This window comes from Marmota marmota, unplaced genomic scaffold (genome assembly GCF_001458135.2).
Source record: "Marmota marmota marmota unplaced genomic scaffold, marMar, whole genome shotgun sequence".
In the NCBI taxonomy this organism is placed as follows: Eukaryota; Metazoa; Chordata; class Mammalia; order Rodentia; family Sciuridae; genus Marmota; species Marmota marmota.
Window position 1 is genome coordinate 14,671,917 of NW_025999999.1, and position 24,961 is coordinate 14,696,877.

The 24,961-nt window shown below is 43.7% G+C and overlaps 2 protein-coding genes across 5 annotated transcripts in view; one reads left to right on the top strand and one right to left on the bottom strand.

The window, feature by feature from the left end:
* The window catches only part of Rbm20 (RNA binding motif protein 20), a 185,159-nt gene that overhangs the window by 96,330 nt on the left and 63,868 nt on the right, over window positions 1-24,961 (top strand). The window contains exon 1 of one of the 4 annotated variants that reach the window (XM_048807321.1): window positions 16,480-17,807. The exons of the other annotated variants lie outside the window; for them this stretch is intronic. The gene's annotated coding sequence lies outside the window, so the exon portion shown is untranslated. Of the gene's footprint in view, window positions 1-16,479; window positions 17,808-24,961 lie in introns of those variants that run through there. 4 annotated transcript variants of the gene reach the window in all.
* Window positions 5,052-5,580, bottom strand: LOC107149886 (complex III assembly factor LYRM7). Its single transcript, XM_015494784.2, has one exon. The coding sequence runs from the start codon at window positions 5,508-5,510 to the stop codon at window positions 5,196-5,198; it is 315 nt and encodes a 104-aa protein (XP_015350270.1). The 5' UTR covers window positions 5,511-5,580; the 3' UTR covers window positions 5,052-5,195.

The window sequence follows — 24,961 nt, forward strand, 5'->3', positions numbered from 1 at the left end:
AGGCTGGAGGATCGTAAGTTCAAAGCCAGCCTCAGCAAAAGTGCAGCCCTAAGCAACTCAGTGAGATCCTGTCTCTAAGTATAAACTACAAAATAAGGATGGGGATGTGGCTCAGTAGTTGAGTGTCCCTGAGTTCAATCCCCGGTACCCCCCCCTCACCCCACCCCTTCAAAAAAAGAAGTTGACAATAGAGTGATGGTTACCAGAGACTGGGGAGGGTGGCAAAGAGGAGATAGAGAAGAGTCAGTTAATTGTACCAAAATGTCATTATTTGGTACAAAACAGGAGGATTAAGTTCTAGTGTCCTATAGGATAGCAGGGCAACCATAGTTAGTAATTGATTGTATTTTACACATTAGCTAATAGGGAGGAGTTTTGAATGTTTCCAACAAAAAAGATAGAATAGAAATTTGATGTGAGAGACATCCCAATTATCCTCGTCTGATCATTGCGCCTTGTATACTATGCCAAAATATCACACTGGACCCCAAGAATATGTACAACTATGGGTCAATTTAAACCTTAAAGACATGTGTTAGAAAAGACTTTTAAAAATCTCAATTCAGAATGAAAAGATTGATAAATTTAACTAAGTTAAAATGTCCTTATTTGTGGATACACAGTATAATATTATGAGCTTGAAGAAGTATACTCATAGCCGCTGATTCTGGGAGAGAGGGAGGGGGAAGCATGGGACACCAACTTTATAATATTAAAAATGACAAAATGTTAGCATTAGTTAATGCTAAATGGTAGATGCACAAGAGTTTGTTATACTTTAAATATTTATTTTTATTTTTTAAAATTTTTTCTTTTGTGGTGCTGGGGAGCAAACCCAAGGCTTGAGCATGCTAGACAAGCACTCTACCACTGAGCTACATCCCCAGCCCTTCATATATATATTTTTTTATTTAAATAATTTTTTTCAAGGAAACACAAGGCAACCACCAACCTCAGCATGTAGCATGGAAGCCATGGTTTGTAAGGGAAATTGCCAGGCAATTCCAAAGACAGATTCTGGTCTTCGCATGATCATCCCCAAGTAGCATCCAGGGGATGTCTTACTCTGGAATTCCAGACAAGAGAGATGCACAGGTCTTCCTGCCTTGTGGGCTCTCACATTTTCTCTCCTTTCTGTGGGAGAAGTGGCAACTGCTGGAAGGCATTACGGGAAGTGAACTGTACAAGCGTACAGTGGGGCATTAAAGTCTTACTCACCGGACCTCTTAATTCACAGGTCCTGCCTGACTTCATTTAAGTCCCAGACCTTTCTGTTTCCCTTGACAGGTGACTCTGGGCACCTCATAGTGATAAGGATGCTCACAGCTGAGTGGCAGAGAATCTTGATCAGCTGGGACAGCGTCTGCTGATATTGATCAGTTTCATCAGTCTTCAGTATTGCTCTGTAGTCATGAGGCCCCATAAAAAAGCCAAGAAAATATACCCAGGTCTGATGGGGTGAGGAGGAGGAAGGGTGTGAAGAGTCTCCAGGGAGGATTGGTATTTTGATCAAGGTGGTCCGGGGGCTGGTGATTTGAAAAAAAAGATGTTGCAATCCTGCCTCACCTAAAGATTTGCCTGAGTTTTTTGCACAATTTTTCATATCTCTGTTTGTATATAAAGTATGTTCACAACAATTTGTGTCTTCATACCTGTACTTTGGATAATGATGTCCATCACATTCCACCATCATTTCTAACCCCATGGAGTTTCCCTTTCCCTCCTTTCCCCTCCCACCCTCTTTCCTATCTAGAATTCATCTATTCCTCCCATGCTCCCCTCCCTACCCCACTATGAATCAGCCTCCTTATATCACAGAAAACATTCGGCATTTATTTTTTTGGGATTGGCCAACTTCACTTAGCATTATCATCTCTAACTCCATCCATTTACCTGCAAATGCCATGATTTTATTCTCTTTTATTGCTGAATAATATTCTATTGTATTATATGCCACATTTTTTAATCCATTCATCTATTGAAGGACATGTAGATTGGTTCCACAGTTTAGCTATTGTGAATTGTGCTGCTATAAACGTAGATGTGGCTGTGTTCCTGTAGTATGCTGTTTTTAAGTCCTTTGGTTATAAACCAAGGAGAGGGATAGCTGGGTCAAATGGTGGTTCCATTCCCAATTTTCCAAGAAATCTCCATACTGCTTTCCATATTTGCTGAATCAATTTGCAGTCCCCCCAGCAGTGTGTGAGTGTACTTTTTTCCCCACATCCTTGCCAACACTTATTGTTGTTTGTATGCATAATAGCTGCCATTCTGACTGGAGTGAGATGAAATCTTAGAGTAGTTTTGATTTGCATTTCTCTAATTGCTAGAGATGATGAACATTTTTTCATATATTTATAGGCCCTAATCTCCATCATGTGGGTTTTGGCCCCAACTTCCTTAATAAGACTCCTTTGGAATCAAGAATCAATAAATGGGATGGATTCAAACTAAAAACTTTCTTCTTAGCAAAAGAAACAATCTGTGAGGTGAATAGAGAGCCTTGGGAGCAAATCTTTACCCCTCACACATCAGATAGAGCACCAATCTCTAGGGTATATAAAAAACTCAAAAAGCTAAGCACCAAAACAACAACAAATAACTCAATCAATAAGTGGGCCAAGGGGGCTGGGGATGTGGCTCAAGCGGTAGCACGCTTGCCTGGCATGCGTGCGGCCCGGGTTCGATCCTCAGCACCACATACAAAGATGCTGTGTCCGCCGAAAACTAAAAAATAAATATTAAAAAAACTCTCTCTCTCTCTCTCTCTCTCTCTCTCTTAAAAAAAAAAAAATAAGTGGGCCAAGGACCTGAACAGACACTTCTCAGAAGATGATGTACAATTAACCAACAAATATATGAAAAAATGTTCATCATTGCCTGAGTTTTTTCATCAGTGAAATAAGGCTGACCCAAGGAGACAAGCAGAATATGGGAAATCATTTCCTTTTGGCCTGCAGAGAGAGAGAGAGAGAGAGAGAGAGAGAGAAGAGAGAGAGAGATTTGAAGACAAAGAGAAAGGAGGAGGGTAGCATGACTCCGATTGAGTATTTATAATTATAGTTTTTGCTGCTGTCAATACAGTGAGGGAGTGTGTCCAAGATCTGAGTGATCTTAAATATCATGTGTGTGGACAGATTCTTCAAACCGTACAGGATGTCTCTGCAAAATCTGCATGAAGGATAACAAGAGAATCAGAGTTGGAAGATGGGAGCACTCTCTAATGGTCCCTCTCCACCATGGAAATGGATTTTAAGAGACTCTATTGAGAATCTAACCAACTGGAGAGGCGGTTGCAGCAGCATCAGATTGGGGTGTAGACAACACGCTCCCTTCATTCGGGATTTTTTCCTCTATCTTCTCTTTATTGGGAGAAGAGGCATTTCTTCATTTCATTTGCCATTTCTTCTTGGCATCTTCTGGGTATTTTTTTCCCCCTTGCCAAGTGGTTTGAGAAATTGGGGGCTTGATGCAGTTGTCACAATATTGTTTTGTAGGGTATGTTCTAAGGATGCCTAAAATAAACTTCACTGTGGCTATTTGTGACTTGGATAATTTTAGTGAAAATGGCCACACTGCTTGAAAACTGCGGTTTCTGAAATTTAGGCAGTGATTTGACTCGGTACCTTTTTAGCTCCATTACTAGTTTGTTGACGTACATGAAAACAGTAACCTTTCAACTAAGGTCAAGCAAGTCCATGGAAGTGATAGAGTTTGTGCAGCAGAAGTCAAAAGTAAGGGGAGGACCTGAGAAAAGCAGATGTTTGCCAGAGGCAAATGTGTGAAATTCCTATTTTCGGTGACTGGTGACCAATGTTGAAAATCTTGTGTTTTACAGCAGTTGTTTTATTTTGTTAGATAATACAGAAAATTTGTGATCAATGAAGTTTCTCTTTAAATTCATTTGTTTTAAGGTAAAAATTGGTTTCTTAAAAACTCTGTGCAGACTTGTTTCTCAAGCCATGGCCACTGTTTGTGCTTCCCCTCCTCCACCATACAGGGGAAGCTGGGTGGTGCTTCCTCCCTCCCAGGGTCTGGGGCAATGACTGTTCCTCTCTAGTATGCTGCTGTGCCCTGTGGTGTGATGCATGCTTTTTTGCTGTGTCAGCAGCATTGTTTCTGGCAAGCATCTCCTTGGGAAGCCACGTTCAAGTCCAGGCCTGATTATGGGTCCTGTGTTTTCTATCCCTCCTCTGGTGCCGCTTGAATTGTGTGGTTGCGTCAATATTAAGGGAGAGTCTTTCAAGGGTACTGCTAATTACAGGTGCTGACACATTTGTGGCCATGGGCAGCTTTGCTTAAATTTGCACACTAGTCAGAGGCAAAAGGATGTGGACTTGGTTCTGGGGCTATCTCAGTGCCACAAATCAACAAGGAGAAAACTTTCCAATGCTTGTGACATACGAAGGGTGTGTATGTGGTGGGGGAGGGTTATGTAAAAGTAAAATTTGCTTTTTTTCGGGTTGAAAAATAGACACGGAAGTTATTTTCAGTTTAGATGCAGTCACTATGAGTTTGGATCAATTGCTTAACTTCATTAGATTTGAGTTGCGTCATCCATAAGCTGGGGATAATCATAATTTACTTATTAGAAGCTGCACAAGATAGTCTCTGGAGAACCTGTCTGTGGATTTTTTGTTTAAATACAGAGTTTATTGGGTGAAAGCATTAAAACTGCAAAGTACAAATAAGAACACTATCGATGTTGGCTTTTGGAAGGAGACTGGGAGAGAGGAAGACAGCAAATGATCCCCCATAGCAAACCTTTATTTTTCCTTTCTTTCTTTTTTTGATGCTGAGAATTGAACCCAGGGATGCTTAAGCACTGAGCCAGATCCTCCGCCCTTTTAATTAATAAATTTATTTTTATTTAGAGAAAGGTCTTGGTAAGTTGCTTAGGGCCTCACTAAGTCACTGGCTTTGAATTTGCAATCTCCTGTCTCAGCCTCCCGAGTTGCTGTGATTATAGGGTATAAGTTTTTTTTTTTTTTTCCTTAAAGCCAGTTTTGTTTTTTTAGAGCAGTTTTATTTATTTATTTATTTTTTTTTTCTGTAGTTCTTAGCAATGTCCTTTTAATGTAGAATTAAATTATGATGTTACTCTTTAATTCATTCATTTTCAATATTTCTAGGACTTTTGCCAGTTACACATTTTATAGTTAAAATGTACAAAGTCTTGTTTTATCCTAGAAAATTCATTGCTTCTGAGTTGGTGCATCACAGTATGGTACATTTTCTAGAAGAAGATCTTTCCTAGGGACCAATTTCAGGGTATTGTGGTCTGTGTGAATGCCTTGTATAACAGATGTTCTGAGCAACAGTTCAACATCAGAACCTATTTTCATTAGCTCTTCTATTTTCTTAGGAGAAGTTTCACTTTTATTACTTTTGAATTCTTCATTTATCTTTATTCTGGCTGCTTCTAATGCTCTGGGGTCATTTTTAAAAACTTGTTGTCTTGTTCTGTGCAATGTTTTAAAGAGCTGTAAAACCTTGGCCGCCTGACCCATGGCTCTCTTCGCGGTTGCGGCCACGACTCAAGCGGTTGAGTCGCCCCGCCTCTTGGCAACCAATCAAGGCCTGGCGTCCTTAGAGCAGTTTTAGGTTCACAGCAAAATTGAGAAGGTAAAGAGTTTTTCATATATACCCCCTGCACACGTGCAGTCTTCCCAATTATCAACATCCTCCGCCAAAGCGGTAATTTTCTTAAAATTGGTGAACCTGCATCAGTACATCTTTACTCTTCTAAGTTCATAGTTTACAGCAGGGGTCACTCCTGGTGCTGTACCTTCTATGGATTTGGACAAACGCACACTGACATGTCGCCATCATTTAGCATCATGCAGAGTATTTTTACTGCCCTTCTCCTATTCATCCCTTCCCACCGACCCCTGACCATCTTCACTGTTTTGCCTTTTCCAGAACGTCACATAGTTGCGACCATGCAGTATATAATCCTTTTCAGATTGACATCTTTCACTTAGTCCTATGCATTTAAAGTACCTCCAGGTCTTTACATGGCTTGACAGCTCCTTTCTTTGTAGCACTGAATAATATTCCGTTGTCTGGATGCACCACAGTTTATTTATCCACTCATCTACTGAAAAGCATCTGAGTTGCTTTCAAGTTTTGGCAATTATGAACACAGTCGCTATAAACATCTGCGTGCAGGTTTTTGTATGACCACGTCTATGGATTTTTTATTTACTAAACACTGAGACAGAAGAGTCTGGGCATAGAATGTAGTTGAAAGGAAATGCATACGTGCTTGATTGTTCTCAATCCCATTGTAAGTGTTACACACGCTTCAAAAAATAAAGCAGTTACGCAGAGTTTAGCGAATAAAGCAAACAGCTAGGAACTATCACAGGTCCATTGGTGGGAAGCCCCTGGTGCTGAGAAGCCCCTCAGGGCCCCTGACCCAGCCCAGCCTCCTTTCCCAGTTTTGAGGTAGTGTCCTTGCTTTTCTCTGTAGTTTTACTACCTGTGTTCCCTTTGTGAGTTAGGAGGTTACACACTCTCTCTACTCCAGAAATCATGCATATAAAGTTCATAAAGCATCTAAAGTTCATAAAAACTTTGATTTTCTATTTTGTAATACCAGGTTCTTGGAACACTCTCAAAACACTTAGCCTCTCCCAACTTATTTTCTCTTGTTGTGTGTTTTAATTCTGTGTTTTTTTAAAGAACATCATGAAATGCGTGGCTCTACCCAGTTGGCATTCATGTCTCTCTTGCTGCATTTCCTACCCTCTTTGCTCTTCATTCTCCTTCCTGTTTCACCCTCCTGTGTGATCGGGTGCTTTCTGCCCGAAGCACAACCTTTAGAATCTCCTTTGCTGGTGATGGATTCTCTCAGGTTCTGTATGCCTGAGAACTGTATTTCATCTTCATTGTGGAAGGGTATTCTCGACAGTTGTCTTAGTTTCCTACGGTTTCTGCAGCCAGTTCCCAAACTTGGCAACTTTTCCTAGGGTTCTATAGGACAGAAGCCCAGTCCCTTTCACTGTGCTGAAATGGAGACATCTGGGGAGCTTTGCTCCCTCTGCAGGGTCCAGAGGAGAGTCCTGCCTTTTCGAGCCTCTAGAGCTGCTGTCCTTACGTTCCTTGGCTCTTGGCTCCCTCCTCCTTCCTCAAAGCCAGCAACCAGCACAATAACTCTGTGGTTGCACTTAGGGCCACCTAGATAATCCAGGATGATGTCCCCAACTCAAGATCCTCAGCTTAATCAATCTTCAGATTCTTTCTTTTCTTCTTCTTTTTTTAATGCCATATTAGGGACCATGACCTGATGTTTTTGGAAACCTTATTCATCTTTCCACATCAGTATAGAGGTTAGTCATTATTTTCTCTCAACATTTTAAAGATATTCAACTGTCTTTTGGCTCCCCTTCTACTCCACTTATTTTTTTTTTAAGAATTTAATCTTTATTTTACTTATTTGTTTGTATGCGATTCTGAGGATGGAACTCAGTGCCTCACCTGTGCTAGGGGAGCACTCTACCACTGAGCCCCAGGCCTTGGCTCCCATTTTTTTTGTTGTTGAAATGTCATTATTCTGTCATTCCTTTAAGGTAATAAGTATTTTTCCCTTAAGATTTTCTTTTAGTTTTGTCCGTTGTGATCACTGACAGCTATAATGTGCCTAGTGCTCCTTCCTTTATGTTTATTCTTCTTGAGATTCTGTGGTCTTTCAACTCCAGTCTTTCAATGGTTATGAACAATCCCCAGGAATTATTTCTTTGATATTATCTCAGCCCATCCCCATTGTTTTCTTCTGGGACCCCTGAGAAATGTATGTTGGACCTTCTTACTAAATCCTGCTGTATCCAGGAGCATTTCTTATGATCTAACTTCTAGTTCTAATTCATCTCTTGCTTTTAATCTTTAGCCAAACACTTCAATTAAGATTTTTATTTGTAATTAAATGGTTCGTTTCTCAAAGTTCCATTTGATTCTCTTCAAAATCTACTGGTTTTTAAATTTTTATAATCTTTATTTTTTTAAAATTTTTTATTGTTGGTTGTTCAAAACATTACATAGTTCTTGACATATCATATTTCACACTTTGATTCAAGTGGGTTATGAACTCCCATTTTTACCCCGTATACAGATTGCAGAATCATATCAGTTACACATCCATTGATTTACATGTTGCCATACTAGTGTTTGTTGTATTCTGCTGCAGAGAGAAGAGGGGAGGGGAGGGGAGGGGAGGGGGGATAGTAGAGGATAGGAAAGGCAGTAAATTTTTGTTCTTTACTTTTTTTTTTTTACAGTTTCTTGTTCCCTGCAGATGCTAGCATGCTCACTGTTTACCTTTTCATGTGGTGAGCACAGGTGAACCCAGTAAGTCTGTGTGGGAAGCCTGTCCATCTCAGTGTCTACCCCTCTTCCTTACACTGGTCCTCACTCATGGTGCTTATTTCTAAGGACTCCTGATTAACTATTTCCTTATATGCTTGACCACATTGCTAGTTATTGGTCATAAGAAAGTATTTGTGGAGCTCCCTGAGCCCTAGGGTAAGTGCTTTCTCCTCTTTAGAAGAGTCCCTACAAACCAAAGTCACTGCCCACCTGTGCTCTCCATCCCCAGGTGCAGATCTTTCAGGGGTATTTTACCCCCTCCTTTTTTCTTTTCCTGCTCTGCTTAGGTTTCTCCCTGGGCCCTAGGGGTGGGAGGGACAGGAAGTACCAGATTAATTCTGGTTTATTCTAACCATGAGGGTGTGGCCCTTCAGGCCCAGCTTAATGAGGTAAAGGTCCCCTGTGCGAGTGTTCATGTTGGGTGTGCTCTGGGCCCTGACCTCTGTCATCCTCACCCCTCCAGTGACTACAAGGAAGATCAACTGTGCACTCAAATACTCCACTGGTGTCTGGGTTCATGCTTCCCCTCAAACTGGCCTGACAGGACTGTGCTAGCTTTCAGCCCTTCAGTGTTTTTAAGGTGACATATCCACAGCTGTTTTCGGCCAGAGGATTTGGGATCTAAATAATCCAACCTACCCAACCTGCTCTTATGGGAAAAAGCTATTACATTTTTATTGTATAAAATTATGCTTATGTGCTTAACAACTCTTATTTCTCCTTAGGAAATTTAGAAACTTCAAGTGCAGAGAGATCAAGGGAATGTGGGACCACAAGTTTTTATTTGTGTGAAGAGATTAGTAGCCGTATGGGAGACTGATCTGGTGCAGACTTTAGGAGTTGGGAGGGGAGTGTGAGACTTTTGCTGGCTGCCCATTAACATTATGAAACATGAACATGAACATAATGAAATTGAAAAGCCCATCTTGCTTGATCCCATTTATTTTTTCCCAGGGGATAACTTTAATTGGTTGGTTAAGAAGTCTCATGTTTGCCTCAAAAAAAAAAAAAAAAAAAACCCAAAACAATGACCACCAAAGGAAAACTAGTTAGCTGCCCAGCTGCCCCTGAGCTGCCCTGCAGTGGCTGAGGTCCAGCCTCTCCAAGGGTGGCTATGAGGGCAGTTGGCTTTGATTCGGGCTGTGGAGACAGCATTAGTCAGCGGCTTCTTCTCCCATACCCTGATCCTTAATGCTGCAACGTGTGTCTGTGACCATGAAGGCAGATTCCTGACTGTCTGTGGCTTAGGATATGTCAGCGGATAAGTTTGAGTCACTCAGGTTTGTGAGTCCAGTCTTTGGCCTACCCACAATGTCACGTTTTGACCAGTTGGTGTTGGATGGAGATTTTAAAACTTTAAATCCCAAATGTCAAGACTGAATTTCTGACCATTTGGCCCTCACATCCCTAACTTAAAATCTCTGAAATTATCATCAACTAGAGGAAAAGCCTGTAAATCAATCATTGACTCAGAAAACATGCACCAGAGTTCTGTGTGGAAGCACCATGCTGGTGGTGTGGGGGCCTTGCCCTTGGAGAGTTTAGCCTTGTCCTACGCAGGGAACTCCTGTGCGGCCGCCTAAGAGAGAAGTGAGAGTGGAGGAGCTGTGGAGGATGGTGGTGAGAGGGGCTCTGCTGGATGTTTGTCATCCCATTGCTCATGGAGTTGATGTGCTGATCTGGCTTCTGCCGTCCTCACACCTCACTGTGCATCTCTCCCATGTCCAGGCTCCTGGCAGTGAGCATGACCTTCCCTCTCGTAGCAGGGACTGTCATTTTGGTCAAGGAATGGAGGTGCCTGTGCATCTCTGTTTAAAACTCAGCCGAAGACAAAATGACAGTGGGAACCAATCTTGCTGCCTGTCACCATATTTTGTGCAGTCTTATGGTTAATTGCACATCAGAGAGGACCCAATTTCCTGGAAATCATATCAGAATGTATAGTGGAATTTGAGTTAATAAAACTTTGGAGCAAAAGATGTATCCCCTCACCAGTTCTCTTAAAATGCATTGTTCTGCAGTGTTGCTACCCAAGTGAGGCTGGTTCATTTATTAATTAATGTTGCAAGGACTTCAGTTAAACCCTAGGCAAACAATTGCTGTGTGCTCATTAAGGGGAAAACAGCTTAGAATCAGATGTGCTTCCCTAGTTATAATTGCAGAGCACATTGCCAAAGAGCTTCTTCATAGCTGTCCCCGGCTTTCTTGGCAAGCTACAGGGTTGTTACCTCCAGCCCCCCAATTTCCTTCACCGAAAGGGTCCCTTCCTACTATGGTTCAGAGGACAGAGTTCACATGCTTTTATTTTGCTTTCTATTTGTTTATTATTCTCCTCCCAAGCACATGTTATTTTTCCTCCTCCTCCCCCTCCTCCTCCTCCCCCTCTTCCTCCTCCTCCTCCTCCTCCCCCTCCTCTTTGTAGTGGGAAGTGCACTTCACTCCTGAGCTACATCCCAGCCCTTTTTATTTTTTATTTTGACACAGAGTCTTGCCCAGTTGCTAAGGACTTTGAGTTGCTGAGGATGGCTTTGAACTTGCAATCCTCCTGCCTCAGCCTCTCATATTGCTGGGATTATAGGCATGCACCACCATGCCCAGCTTCTATTTCCTGTTTTTCTGATATTCTGGCTGAATATTTTGATCCCACTCAGCTTGTTATGAAAGGTCCGTAAAACATCTCACATGGTCTGTTTTTCAGCTTTTATATCTTTATACTCTGGTGTTTGGCCATCGGGTCATGTTTTGCTGACTGTCATACTCTTGCCATTCAACTTTTAATTGAGGTCAGTAGTAAAACAAAGTTGTAAGACAGTAGTTCCTCCTGCTCCTGAGGGGTATCAGAAAGCAGTCCAAAAGCATGCAAAGTATGGAAATACCAGTGCCTTAAACTTAGAGTGTAGGCCATCCAGTTGTTGTTTTTGTGTACACATGTGGAGGAAAACTGATATCCTGTGGGGAATGTCTACTACTATGTGAGAGGATATTTTGCTCTTTTACAAAAACAGCGAAGGAAGACAGGGCACAGTGCCGGACACGGTGCTGTTGACTGATGAAAGAGGGGACAAAAGGCAACTGGGTTCTCAGGGAGCGTGGACAAAGTTGTTTTCAGCTACTCTGCTACTACTTCAGCGGGTCCCCCACTTACAGTCTCCCCAGATGCTTCTGATGGGACCTACGCTTAGAGGTTATCTCGGTCCATGGGAAGCTAAGTGACATCTGTTTGGAGTGGCTGGCATCCTGTAATCCCAGAGTGCTGTGCACCATTTATTCAACAGTGTCGGTCCATTCCACTACTTGTTTTTGCAGTGCACGTGGAGAAATGCATTACTGTCTAGACACTGGGCACATAGCAGTAGAAAAGAAAGATAAGAGCCCTGCTCTTTTGCAGCTTTTACTCCAGGGATGGGCAGGTAATAAAGCACAGAATTAAAAAATAAGGTAATTGCATAGTGATAAAGGTAGGTTCAGGGAAGGTGACAGAGAATGACCCAATGTCCTGCCTTAGATTCCTAGGTGCAAGGTAGCCTCTTTGAGAAGATGACAGTGGCACAGGATCCCGAGGGTGTCAGTCACATGAAGCTCTGAAGCAGTCCTGTCCCATAGAACTCCCAGAATGCTGAAAATGTTCAATGCCCTGCTGTTCAAGGTGGTAGCTGCCAGTCACATGTGACTGTTAAGCAGTTGAAATGTGGCTGGTGCAATGGAGGAACTGAGTTTTAAATTTTATTTAACAGGAATAACTTAAATTTAAATTGCTACCTGCGCCTAGTAACTATCCTGTTGGACAGTGCAGCTCAGGTAGAGAGAAGAGCTTGTGCAGAGGTCCCAAGAATATGGTCGCAATGCAGCCCCAGTGTGAGATTTGTGACTAGAGGCTGTGTTCAGTCTTTAAAGGGCAAATCTGCAAAATTCACGGATGCTTCCTGCTTCTGTTTTGTGGGCCCCAGGAGAACCTACGGAGGAATAACACTTAGCCGGGTGGGAATTAAAATCCCTGCTCAACAAAGAACCAATTTCCTTTCCTCCAATGGGCTCATGCCCACATTGTCTGACTCACCACTCTTGACTAGTTTCCTCTGCTAGCGTCTGTGCCTGGCCTTTGTCTGTGCAGGATGCAGCCTTTCCACTGGCCAAGCTTGTTCATTCTGGGAACGAATCCTGTCTTTGTTCTTTCCTTGTATTTTCTTGTATCAAGAGGTTAGGACCTTTACCATGGCTCTGTCGGGGGTGGGGGGGGGGTCACTCTGTATTTGACGTGCTGCCTCCCATCCATCCCAGGGGCCTCCTCTTTTCTGGAACTTCTTTTTTTCCTCATTGCTAAAGATAGCACAGTCAGCCCTGGTTTGAAAGAGAAACTGGGGTTTAGAGATAGTTTTACCTTGAGTTACCACTTTTGTGTTGCACAGGAAAGAAGAGAGGGGTGAGGAGAGGGGGGAGGGAAGGAAAGGGAGAGGAGAGGACCCAGAGTTGTTTCCAGTGGTTTCCACACATGCTGCACATGAATTGAGCTCTTTCAGGCCCTGGAAGCTTCTGTACTTCTTGTCCAATGACTGTGCTATTCCAGGCAGGCACTGGCTGGTCCCAGCAGTGGGAGGAGGAGGGAGAGCCATGGCAGGGAGCAGCTCTGCCCATCCAGCGTGGGTGGAGGTTCAGCTCCACAAGATTCCCAGGAGAAAGGGAGGTCAGGTAGCCAACCCTGGCTCAGAGTGCTGAGGATTAGAGGAGCCCTGCTACACAGCCTCTAATCCTGGACTGGCATGGAGTCACCCGTCATTGGTTGCTCCTCCCTTTGTACTTGCATACCCCAAAGAAAAGATTACCCAGTACCTCCCTGAGAGTTACACAGAACCCGGCGGAGAGGATAGAGTGCTAAACTGGAGGTGCTGAGCCCATCTCCATAGGTTGAATGGTCACCCCACCTTTTCTCCTTGGTCCTAGCTGACTCTCTACAATTCACTCAGACCAATGGTGATGGTGCGGGGTGGAGAGAGAGGGGGCACAAGAGGAAAGGGCAGAGGCTGGGGACCTCAGGCTGTAGCATGTACCAAACAGCCCCCTTTGCGCTGGCAACCTTGACCCCTCTGGTGCAGGAGTCTGAGGTTATAAAATGAACCTCTGTGGTCCCTGGACAACGCGCTTCTACAAGCAGAAGTCTGCTTCTGCTGCCTCCGCAGAGGTCTTCCTGGAACAGAAGTGTGAAAATCCATCTGAATCATGCGCTTTGGCCTTTGTGTGGAGACAAACGTGCAGTGCCCCATATGAACACCCGCTTCTGCACGTACTTGCCTTCACTTTTTTGCATGGGGTCTCTGGGAGAGAAATCTCCACGGTGGGAAGGGGCTGTGAGACACTTAAATCTGCAGGGTTCAATTGAAGGCCCCATAAGTTCCATGGGATGGGGTGGGATTAGTCCAGCTGAATTATTTTGTCTTGTAAAAAGTTATTTTTTAATTGGAAACCAGGCAGATTTATTAAAGAAAAGTTGGGAAATTTACAAAAGGAGGAAGGAGTAAGAAATTACCTCCAATTCTGCGGTCTAGTCACATCTGTCCCTGTTAACCTTTAGATGTGTTATCTACAAGTGTTTCCTACCAAAGGGCGGTATGGCTATAATTATTATATATATATATAAAATTTTGCACACTGGTTTTTAATTTAATATGAAATAACATGGGGATAGTAAACACTGCTTTGTAATGTCTTTGGGACATATCCTTAAGTTCTCACGGTTTGGCATTGGGCATCTTGAGTCATAAAGTCTAGGTAACTAGCTGGGGCCACACAGTGAGTGGACGATAGAGCCAGGCCCAGCCACATCTCACAACTCCAAGGTGAGCATCTGTTGTGCTCTCTGATTACCTCCTCGATATGGGCTGTATACCCCTGCCAGTGTGTCCCTTCAGTACATTGGTGAATTTACCACCTTTGCCTACTTCCATTGGGGATCATGGCACCACCCATTGCAGGACACGTCCCCAGAGGTGAAAGCCAGGTCATCCTCTTCCGTTGTGGCAGCTGTAGAGACCCATAGCATCATAACACATAGCAGTGTTCATTTGGGCCATCTGTGCCTCCTGCTTCTCCCAATCCAAGTTTTACCTCTTGTCCTCGTCCTAGCTCTGGAGCAGGTAGGAGAAAGAGCCAAAGGGAATAGGGACAGACTGGCTGGACCATCCGCAAGGCCTCGGACTGTGCTGCTCCCTGACTTGCTCCTGTCAGGGTAGGTGGGAAATGTGGTCCCTCCAATCTGACCAAGTTCTTCCCTCCTGCTCAGGACTGGCCTCCGGGTGTGCATTTGCACAAGGGTCCATGCTTAGGAGGCCCTCCTGCTCCATTGGGTTAACGCTGTGCTGTAGCCTTCTTAAAATTCCTAGCAGGTTTTGAACAAGTGCCCTGCATTTCCATTTTGCACTGGGTCTTACCAGCTGGACCTGCTCTGATCATACAATGAACATGCCTTACCCTAGTCAGTTGTTTCATTTTACTGTAAGTGTATCCTTGACATTTAGGACTCACCTTGCACACTGGGAGGTGTTTTAGTGGAAAGACAAAGTTTTCAGAATCAAACAGACCTTGTTTCAGATGACTACATACTAGCTCTGGCTCTTTAGGTGATGAACTGGGTCATTTGGAGCCTCAGGGTGCTCATCTGTAAAGTGGAGTGAAGACTGAGAGATGAGTGAAGCAGATTGCATAGCGCCTCACGTACACACCCACGCTCCATGTTGCCTCTTGTCCCTCCCTCCCAGTGCTGGTATACAGTAGGTACTTAACAATTTACTAAATATTAGATTGAATTTCAGTTTGTGCTTCTCCATTTCCAGATGTCACCTAGTCTCTGGGTAAGTGCTAGGGACCATTCTGTTAGAAGGGCTCATTCCAGGTATTGAATGTGATTCCACGTTCACACTTGAGGAATCACACCCTGGGCCGTGTAACTGGGCTGCTTATTTTAATAAAATGAAAGTTCACATTCAACGTATCATGTTACAGAGCTCTGGCTAACAGACACACACCCGGCTGCACCAGGTTCTGGGCTGTGTTGGATGTGTACCTTCTCTCACAATCCTGGAGGTGGGCGTGAACGCCAGTCCCCTTTCCTGTGGCCAGCTGTGGCCGGCTGGCCTCATGGTCTTTGTTCTGAACCACTACACACCACTCCTTCTCCCTCGAGGGGCAGGTGGGAACACGGCCCGTGGGTTCTGGTTTGGGGGTGTGTGGAGGAGCACTTTTCAGTAAACTCTGATCCCAAGAAAGTCCTGGGCATAGGCTGAGAAAGGGCAAATGTCCCGTGGCAGATTGGAGTGGAGCCTTGTGCCCTGGGGAAACCCAGTGGATCAGGGAGGGACCAAGGCCTGGGCAGAAGTGAAGCTGTGGCCAGGTTGGCTAGTTCCTGTAGGTCAGGATCTGGGACTGGCGCCTTGGGGTGTCTGGGACTGAGTTTGGGGCCGAGAGCCAACTGAGCCTGGGGCGGCCTGTGGGCTGTGACTGAATTAGGCCGCGGAGCCCATGGGCTCTCCTGGGAGCGCCCTGAGGCTGCTGGTGGTGGGGTGCATGTCCTTGGGGGCAGCTGGGAGCAGGCTGTTCAGACAGATCTGAGAGGCTTTCACTTTGGTTTTGCAGTGAGCTGTATAAGCATCACACACAGAGTCAGCCATCAGCCCCAGCAGGAGGGAGACCTCCCTGAGGCCGGCACACCCATGGATGGTAAGGGTAGGAGATGAGCCGCCCCCCATCCCCCCATCCTCCACCAGGGTCTAAGAGCAGGAGAACCTACTAAGCTTTCATCATTAGGTTGTTTATAAGCTCTTCGGGGTTTTTAACCTTTTAAAAAACATTCTGTGGAATCATTTTGGAAGGGGATGAATGCCCAGGCATTGCAGATGAACACTGGATTGTCCCAAATGGGACAAATTGGGATGATGATTGCTTTACACGACCTGGCAATGAGGCACCTATGACAGCAGATTTTGATTTAGAAAATCATGTGAAAGTGAGCCGCGCGCCGTGGTGCATGCCTGTAATTCTAGTGGCTTGGGAGGCTGAGGCTGGAGGATTACGAATTCAAAGCCAGCCTCAGCAAAAGTGAGGCTCTAAGCAACTCACTGAAACCCTGTCCCTAAATAAAATACAAAATGGGGCGGGGGATGTGGCTCAGTGGTCGAATGCCCCTGAGCTCAATCCCTAGTACCCAAAACAAAAGGAGGAAAAAAAAGAAAAAGAAAATCATGTGAAAGTGGTTTGATGGTTGAAGTATGAGCTTTGGAAAGAGAACAGTTAAAAAAAAATGGTGGCTTCTGGAAAGCTTTGTAAGTAATTAAACTGTAAAATATATCAAACCCCAGGGCTTTAGTACCTTCTTCCCAGGGAGGAGCATCTTGGCTTTTTTATTTTTCTCCTTCTTTTAAGCTTTAACTTTCTTCCTCCCTTCTCCTCCTTTCCCCTCCCCTCCCCTTCCATCATTTTTTCCTTTCTTTTGTGTTTTCTGTAACACTGGTTGGGGTCCTTAGCCTTAGAGCGGTTTCTGAACCGCAGTGTTTTGGATATTGTGGTTACTCCACTCCTGTCTCTGCCCAGTAAATGCCAGTTTACTGCTTAAGGTTCTGACCACCAAAATGTCTGTGGCATTCCCTGGGAGGCAATGTCACCCCAGCCGCTGCTTGGAGGAAAGGAGAACATTTTTCCTACTGACAGATGTTGCTAGGCAGGTGAGGTGATGGGGGGTTCTCTCACTTCATCTCTCGTTCTACCAAAAAAAAAAAAAAGCAAAAGAAAGGGCAGGGGTGCAGGAGGTTTGCTAGTTGGGAGACTGTCGGTGCTGTCTGATGTGGCTACATTGCTAAAGGTTCTTGTGGATACCTTCAGGACCAAATTGTCACCTGTGTAATCCAGAGTAACAAACAAGCAAGCGAACTAAAAATAAACCCCCAACATCAACAACAACAAATAGGGAAGTAAACCAGGCCAGGAGGCTTTGGAATTTAACTGAAAGTGGCCAGCACAATTAGCTTAAGACTCCTTCCCGCAGAAGCTTTCTCAGGAGACCTCTCTGCATAGGGCTGGCTTGGGTGTTGATATGTGAAGAGGCTGAGAACATGTGGCATAAACATCGACTGATATTGTTGGCCATTTAACTCAGCCTGTGTAATGCAGCAGGAATGGCTCCCGGTGGCATGTGACTCCCCTTCCAGACCGGTATGCAGTGGCTGAGACCACTCTTTCTCTTTCCTTCTCTCCTTTGCTTACATGCCCCCCTCCTCTGCCCCTTCCCAGGTTCGTGAGAGCTTAAGTGGAGGCTCTTCATGATTGGCATGCAGAAAGCTGGTAGAATGTTGTTGGAATTTTCTAGGGAGGTTCATGCGCGACACCCAAAATGACTCCCGGCTTCGGTGGCCGCAGGTCAGCACTTCATGTCAGGTGCCCTGATCTGTTTCAGAAAGGTAAGGTTGCATGACGTCACCCTACCTCTCCCCAGCCCAAGGGGAAATCGAGGGGTTCTTTTTATTCTTTAGTCCAGGTGGCATTTCTGACCATATTCTTGGCGCTAAGCGTTTGTGCATGAGTATGCGTTTTGTCTGTACCTCCACCCCCTCCTGTTTAAAAGAATTTTAATAAATGATTCACAACGGTTGTTTAACATGTGACCTAAAACGGTACCTCATGACCCCAGTGAAATCAGCGATCCCAATGTCAGTAAGTCTGTGTGCTCTTTTTACGCCACTTACTAAACTCTTTCATAAAGAAAAATCGCGCAGCTACTGGAAAACAGATTGCATTATCACCAGATCGGGGGACAGCAAGGGGACCGCATTCAGAATTCCGAAATCTTAGGAAGTCTCTTAGGGTTGAGGTGTCCTGTGTTAATTGCTGGAATTTTTTGACAATGGAAAATGAATGTAAAGGCATGAAGTGTCTCGCGTCTGTTGAGTGCAGGATCAGACTCATTCTGAAGCCGGAGGGAGTGCCGGGGTTAGAAGCCATGGGCAGGGGAGGTTTTGCCAGGAGACAATGCTCGTGGCTTCTAAATACCTCCGAAGTTGGCCGCAATATGAATTTCAGCAACTCTTGGGTATCTTTAAAAAAAGTTAACAATTTAAAGCAAAACTCTTTTAATAGTCCCCAAGCAAACAAGTAAGCTATAAACTTCCGTAGTGAGGCTAGAGGACATATTTGGACCCAGAAGTGATGATCTGTTAGCAGCCTCAAGTACAACCAAACATGACTCACCTCGTTTTTTTATCTGATGCAATTAAAAGTAGCTTCAACACCCGCGGTAGAGGAATACTGGTTTTCAAGTCCACACTCATAAAAAGCAAGTCCACACTCATAAAATGGACCTATAATGTATCTTGTACCATGCGAATTTTTTTAGTCTTAAAAAAAAAGAATCCATCATGTAGCTTTGCTCTTGGTTTCTGCCTTCTATGCGTTAGAATCTTTTTTGCTTTTCCTGCCTGTTTTTTTTTTTTCTTCACATTTTTGCAAAGATGTCAGAAAACCGAAGGGAGAGAGATGGTATTTTCACACACTTGCCCCTCCCCCACGTGCATACATACACTAACAGCTGCCATGTATGATTTTGTGGAATTTGATATTTTGAACAAAATTACTTCCTTACTTTCCATAGTAATATAATAATCAATTTTACCATAGAGGACTGTGTTCATGTCAGGCCTTGGCTGCTCCTAATTAGCAATGCATGGGGTGGCAGGGAAAGCGCTGGAGAGCAGTTTCAAGGGAAAAATCAGCCTTCAAGTTTTACCCAGGCTGGCCTCGGCCCAGGCAGCTCTCTGTCTGCTTGGATGTTAACCACAGGTTTAGTTTGCGGTGTTCTGAGAAAATATTGAGAGCAGCATGTGCAAATGAAATGGAGATGGGCCTGTCCCTCTAAGGCCTGCTGCTTTGTCCCTTTTTTTTTTTTTTTAAGTTTTTTTTTTGTTGTTGTTTTGTTTTTTAGTTGTAGATGGACACAATACCTTTATTTTATTTATTTATTTGTATGTGGTGCTGAGGATCGAACCCAGTGCCTCCCATGTGCTAGGCAAGTGCTCTACCACTGAGCTACAACCCCAGCCCCTTTTATGTTCATTCTCCAGTCACTTTTAGAAGGCCACAGCTTTATAAGATAGAGGCAAAAGCCAGAACTAACTTACACATATTCTGTCTTAGGTGGCACTGGGTTTTAGTGGCTGCAGTCAGAAAGGTGTGTGTCTCAAGGCCACCCACTTTGGGAAATGGATGTTTTCCCAATGAGTAGTTAGACAGTTTATAAAGTTCCAACCCTAATGTTCTCATTTAGTGGAAGGGATTTAAGGGAAATAAACCCTGCGTATTCCCGACACCCAGAGACCCGTATGCCTTACCCTTTCTGATGAAATAGCACTTCTGCTAAGGTCTACATTCCCATAAGCTTAAAGACAGTCAGAAATTCAAGTCGGTCGAACAAGTGTTTTTTTGGGGCTTCTAATCTGCCTCTAGTAGCACTGGGCCAGGCAGGCACTTGGGAGTTTGAAAGATTTCAGGATGTGGATAATGTTCTTAAAGCTCTTACAATTTAGAAGGCAAAGGTCCTCTCTGGCAAACCTCACCTGGTTTTCTGCAGCAGAAACTGTATTTGTCCTCTGGGGGATATCCTGTCACAATGATTTTTGTTTTCGTTTGGTACCGGGGATTGAACCCAGAGGCGCTTTACCACTGAGCTCCAGCTCCAGCTAGCTCTTTTTGATTTTTCTTTTGAGACAGGATCTCACTAACTTGCGTAGGGCCTGGCTAAGTTGCTGAGGCTGACCTTGAACTTGTGGTCCTCCTGTCTCAACCTCCTGAATCACTGGGATGACAGGCATGTACCACCATGCCCAGCTCTTAAAAAAAAAAATTATTGAATAGTATGAAAGGTACATCAGAATTAGCTAAGAGATATTGATTGATTGCCCACTCTCTTTGCGACCTTCTGTGGACTTGTGAAGATTTTAGTGTTTATTCTTAAGGGTAATTTAGGGCAAATGGTCACACTGTTTGGAATGTCAAAACAACTTGAGGGACACAAAGTAATAAAGAACAGATCGATTCTATTTCTTTGTAGACTGGTAATTCTTGGACTTTGCTTCACAATAGGGAGCTATTAAAAATCCCGATGCCCTGTTTGAATCGGACTCTTTGGAGGTATGACCCAAGCATTGATATTTTTTAAAACTCTCCAAGTATTTCTGAAGTCTCACTGACTTTGAGATCTAGTGATGTGGATAACTTTACCAAAAAGTATTGTGCCAGGTGTGGTGGGAGGCTGAAGCGGTAGGACCATAAGCTACAGCAACTTAGCAAGGCCCTAAACAACATGGTGAGATCTGTCTCAGAATAAAAAATAAAAGGGACTGGGGATGTGTCTCAGTAGTAAAGCACCTCTGGGTTCAATCCCCAGAGCCAAAAACAAAACAAATTTTTAAAAAGTCTTATAGGTTTGTTTTTTAGCTTAGGCTGTATAAGATGGATGTGGGAATGGACATTTCCCTAATGATGATGTCACTCAACTGAAGAATGTTTGACCTTCTGGAGGCTGACCCTCTGTCCTCTGCATTAGTGAACTAGGCATGAATGGAGTTATGCCTTTTTTCTGGTTCAACAAACCTGAACCAAGGATGCTGAGCCCATCAATCAACTAAGTTGCCTAAGGTTTTCTGAACCTTGAGTGTTTTTATTCAGGGAGGCCAGATGTTGCTAGAGATGTTTGAGTCTCACAGAGGAAGGTGGTCATAAGACTAATTACATGTGCCCTTGAAATAGTTTTGCAGTGTCTGCAACCTGCAAGGAAAGAGAAGCCCCCTCTTGGTGTACTGGGTGGCTAGGAGATGGAAGTAACTCATTAAAAATATAGATGTTACCAAAGTCTGTACAACTCACAATGGAGTCTTAGAGTTGAAAAGTTTTTCAAGAATGAGACAGACGTTATTACCCTGTATACATGTATGATTATACTGCTGGTGTGACTCAGCACCATGTACAGCCAGAGGAATCAGAAGTTATGTTCCATTTGTATAACATGTGTCAAAATGCATTCTACTGTTATGTATAACTAATTAGAACAAATAAAAGATGATTTAAAAAGATAGGGTGGGGCTGGGGATGTGGCTCAAGCGGTAGCGCGCTCGCCTGGCATGCGTGCGGCCCGGGTTCGATCCTCAGCACCACATACAAACAAAGATGTTGTGTCCGCCGAAAACTAAAAAATAAATATAAAAATTAAAAAATAAAATAAAAAGATAGGGTGGCTCAGTAGTTCACAAAATGCAGCATCAGTTGTTACCTGACTGGTTAGAAATGCAGAGCCTCAGGCCCCACCCCAGACCTCCGAGGTCAGAAACTGGGCATAAACCTCGCATCTGTGCACTCAGAAGTTCTCCTGGTGGCTTCCAAAGTTTGAGGGTCACTCTATCCCCTTGTGCATTTATAGTCACACAATTCACTTACATGGAGATTAAGTGCTTCTCCTTGAAATCACCTAGGATCAGAGGAAGGATGGAGCTAGAGACTAAGATCACTCAGTCCTGAAATCTATCTCTGTCCCCTGTACCTCTGTACCAGATCATCCTAACATCTCCAGGTGCCGTGAATAACTGCTTTAAGAAAACACTTGCTATCTTAAAATCCCAAAGCATAAAGAAACATTCAGTGTTGCCTCATCTGACCCTCCCATCTTACAGACGAGAAAACTAAGATCTACAGGGAGAACCAACCTTCCTAGGATGTCTAGTTGTTGATACCAGAGCCTCTGTAAGAAGTGGGACTACTTCAAACCAAAACAGTGCCCGCCCCCCCCCTCCTTTCACTAGCCTGACCTGCCTCTTCCGTTTCATATGGATCCCTACCTAGTATTTGGCTTTAATCACATCAGTTAAAATGCCCAGGTTAACTGTCAGGCAACTCTAAGAAAAAGAGCTGCTAGTTTGAGAATTACCACTCTTTGAAATTAACCTAAAATAGTATTTTGGTTTAAAATTGGCTTTAATTTGATAACCATCCTTATTCTCTTACTAGAAAAACCTCAGCAGGATACATTACTGAAAAGAAAATTGAGGATACAGGGATGATTCCTGGAGCATGTGTTTCCTCTCAGAATCATGTGGATTAGACACATTTGCTCAGATCACACACAGAAGTGGTCTTTTCTTCAGATTTGGTTAAAAGGGGAAAATGTGACAACAAGTCTGTTTATTGGATGTTTTAGAATTCTATACTTGATGTGGTTAGTGGTATTTACATATTTTGCCAGTGTTCAAAGACTGAATCTAATCCATATTCTCAGCAAAGCTTCATCTTTCCACGCTTTGTAGCAGCACACAGGGAACATTTAGCCAGGAAGACAAATTGAGAATGATACACAACTGATATCTACGTACAAATGCACATTAAATAAGTGCGTACTTGGACAGAGATGCTTATTTGTTCTACACATCTACCATGTGCCAGGCCCTGACGTGGTGTAGAACATGTAGATTGTTTTCAAAAAATCATGGTCAGGAGGGTGGCACACGCCTGTGATCTCAATGGCTCGAGAGGCTGAAGCTGGTGGATTGCAACTTCAAAGGCAGCCTCAGCAAAATGCGCACAAAGCAACTCGGTGAGACCCTGTCCATAAAAAAAATACAAAACAGGGCTGGGAAGCTGTCTCAGTGTTCGAGTGCCTCTGAGTTCAGTCTCCGATACCTCCAAAAAAAAAAAAAAATTCACAGGACAGAGGAGAGGTCAGGCAGGTAATTAAGTAGCTGATTATGTAAGAGTGTCAAGTTGAGCTGGCAGAACGGGAGGGGTTTCTGGAGCTCCTGCAGGGGGCCACTGGTGCACACTCCCAGGAGTCAGGGAAGGCTGCCTGCGGGAGGTGACTTGTGAGCTGCATTTTGAAGGATGAGGGTTCTCCTGGTGAAAGTGTGCAGAGAGGGACCAGTGCATACAAAGGCCTTAATGCCTGTGTGTGGTGTCTTCCATGGAGCAGTAGGGCCTATCAACCCTAAATCTTATTCATGTGTATAAACATTAGCCATTTGGCTTTTTAGAGAACTTTGTGTAGCAGTTATTCAATACACTTTCCCCAAAGCTCCTTTTTTCCATCTCAAAGATTCAGATGTTCCCCAGAAAAGTTTCTCAGTAGCAAATTCACCACATCCTATGTTACTCAGAAAATGGAAAGATCTGCTCTAACCCCAGAAGTCAAACCAGCTCCCTGGAATTTAACTTGCACAAAGCCAGGGACGTTCTGGCCAGCGTGGGTTTTCTGAAGAAACGTGTCTCGAGATAAACCGACTCCAGTTCTGAGTGGATCTGAATTCACTGCACTCTGAAAGCTCTGGGTCCTTCTGGAAGTGTCTTCAAAGAGGAGAAAATTTTACAGTGAGGAGCCGGGGTATTTTGTTCACTAAATCGTTATGGATGGAGTTAAGTGAGTTGTGCTCAACTGCCTGCCCAAGACAGCAGAGGGAGAGGAAATTACTGCCCGCTGGCTAGTCTCTAACAGCCATCGAACCAAGCCATATGTATAACAATGCTTGCTTTAAAAGTATTCCTAGGAGCTTAAAAACATCTTAATTTGCGTGAACAATGGTAATTATTATTATCACTTGCCTTGCAGAGCACTGGCACATTATGCTAAGACCTTTACAACCATTCTGTACAGCAGTGATCAGGACAGACATTACTATCTCGTCTCCACTTGACAGATGAGGAAATTGAACCTTACAGTCCTCAGATTTCAAAGATGGAAGGGACCTTAGAGAGCCTTTCATCCAGCTTTCTCATTTTAAAAAAAAAATCCCTCCCTGAGATTCAGGAAGTCAACTGACCTACTGTCCCAAGGGGCTGCTATCATGGCTATAGGACCAGTACTTGGGTTTCTGATCTTGCTCACCAATTTTTCACTCCACTGTTGTCCTTGGGAGAATAAGAATTTGTTTCTTCAGGATAAATTTTGTTAAAACCAGTCCCACTGCTGTTTTATGAACCCACATGCATATAGGAAAAGTGTGTTGTTTTTATGATTTTTCTGTATGTAGGTAGATAGATGTATATGGTGGACATCACACCACACATGGATGTCTTTGGGGAGATGGGAGTGGAATTGGACTAGGCAGAGTTTCAATGGAGACTTCAACTTTATCTGTATAATTTAATTGTTTTGATAAAAAAAATCAGAGTCAAAAATGACAATGATGGCAGCATATGTTTGGGGTGATGAGTGATGAGTTTGTAGGTATTTGTTATACTCTTGCTATTTTTGAATATTTAAAGTAAATCCCCACCTCTAAAACCATAATTTTATAAAATATTTTAATATTTTAAGAAAGAAAGACAGTAATGAGGAAAGAAAAAGAAAAGAAGAATTATGAGGTTCCTGGTGGTAAGGCTGACGTCAGACCTCTCTTTGCTCACAGTCTCTCTTGTTATGGCCTTGGCAGAACCTGTGCGTCGGATGCATTGTTTTGCATGTTTTGATTCTTCTAATAACTCTAGCAGGAGAGGCAGGCTCCCTCCTCTCAGTTATGAAACCACTGGCTGTCCCTTCGTGCCTGCCATCTCTCTGGCGCTGAGCATCACACTCTGCCTGATG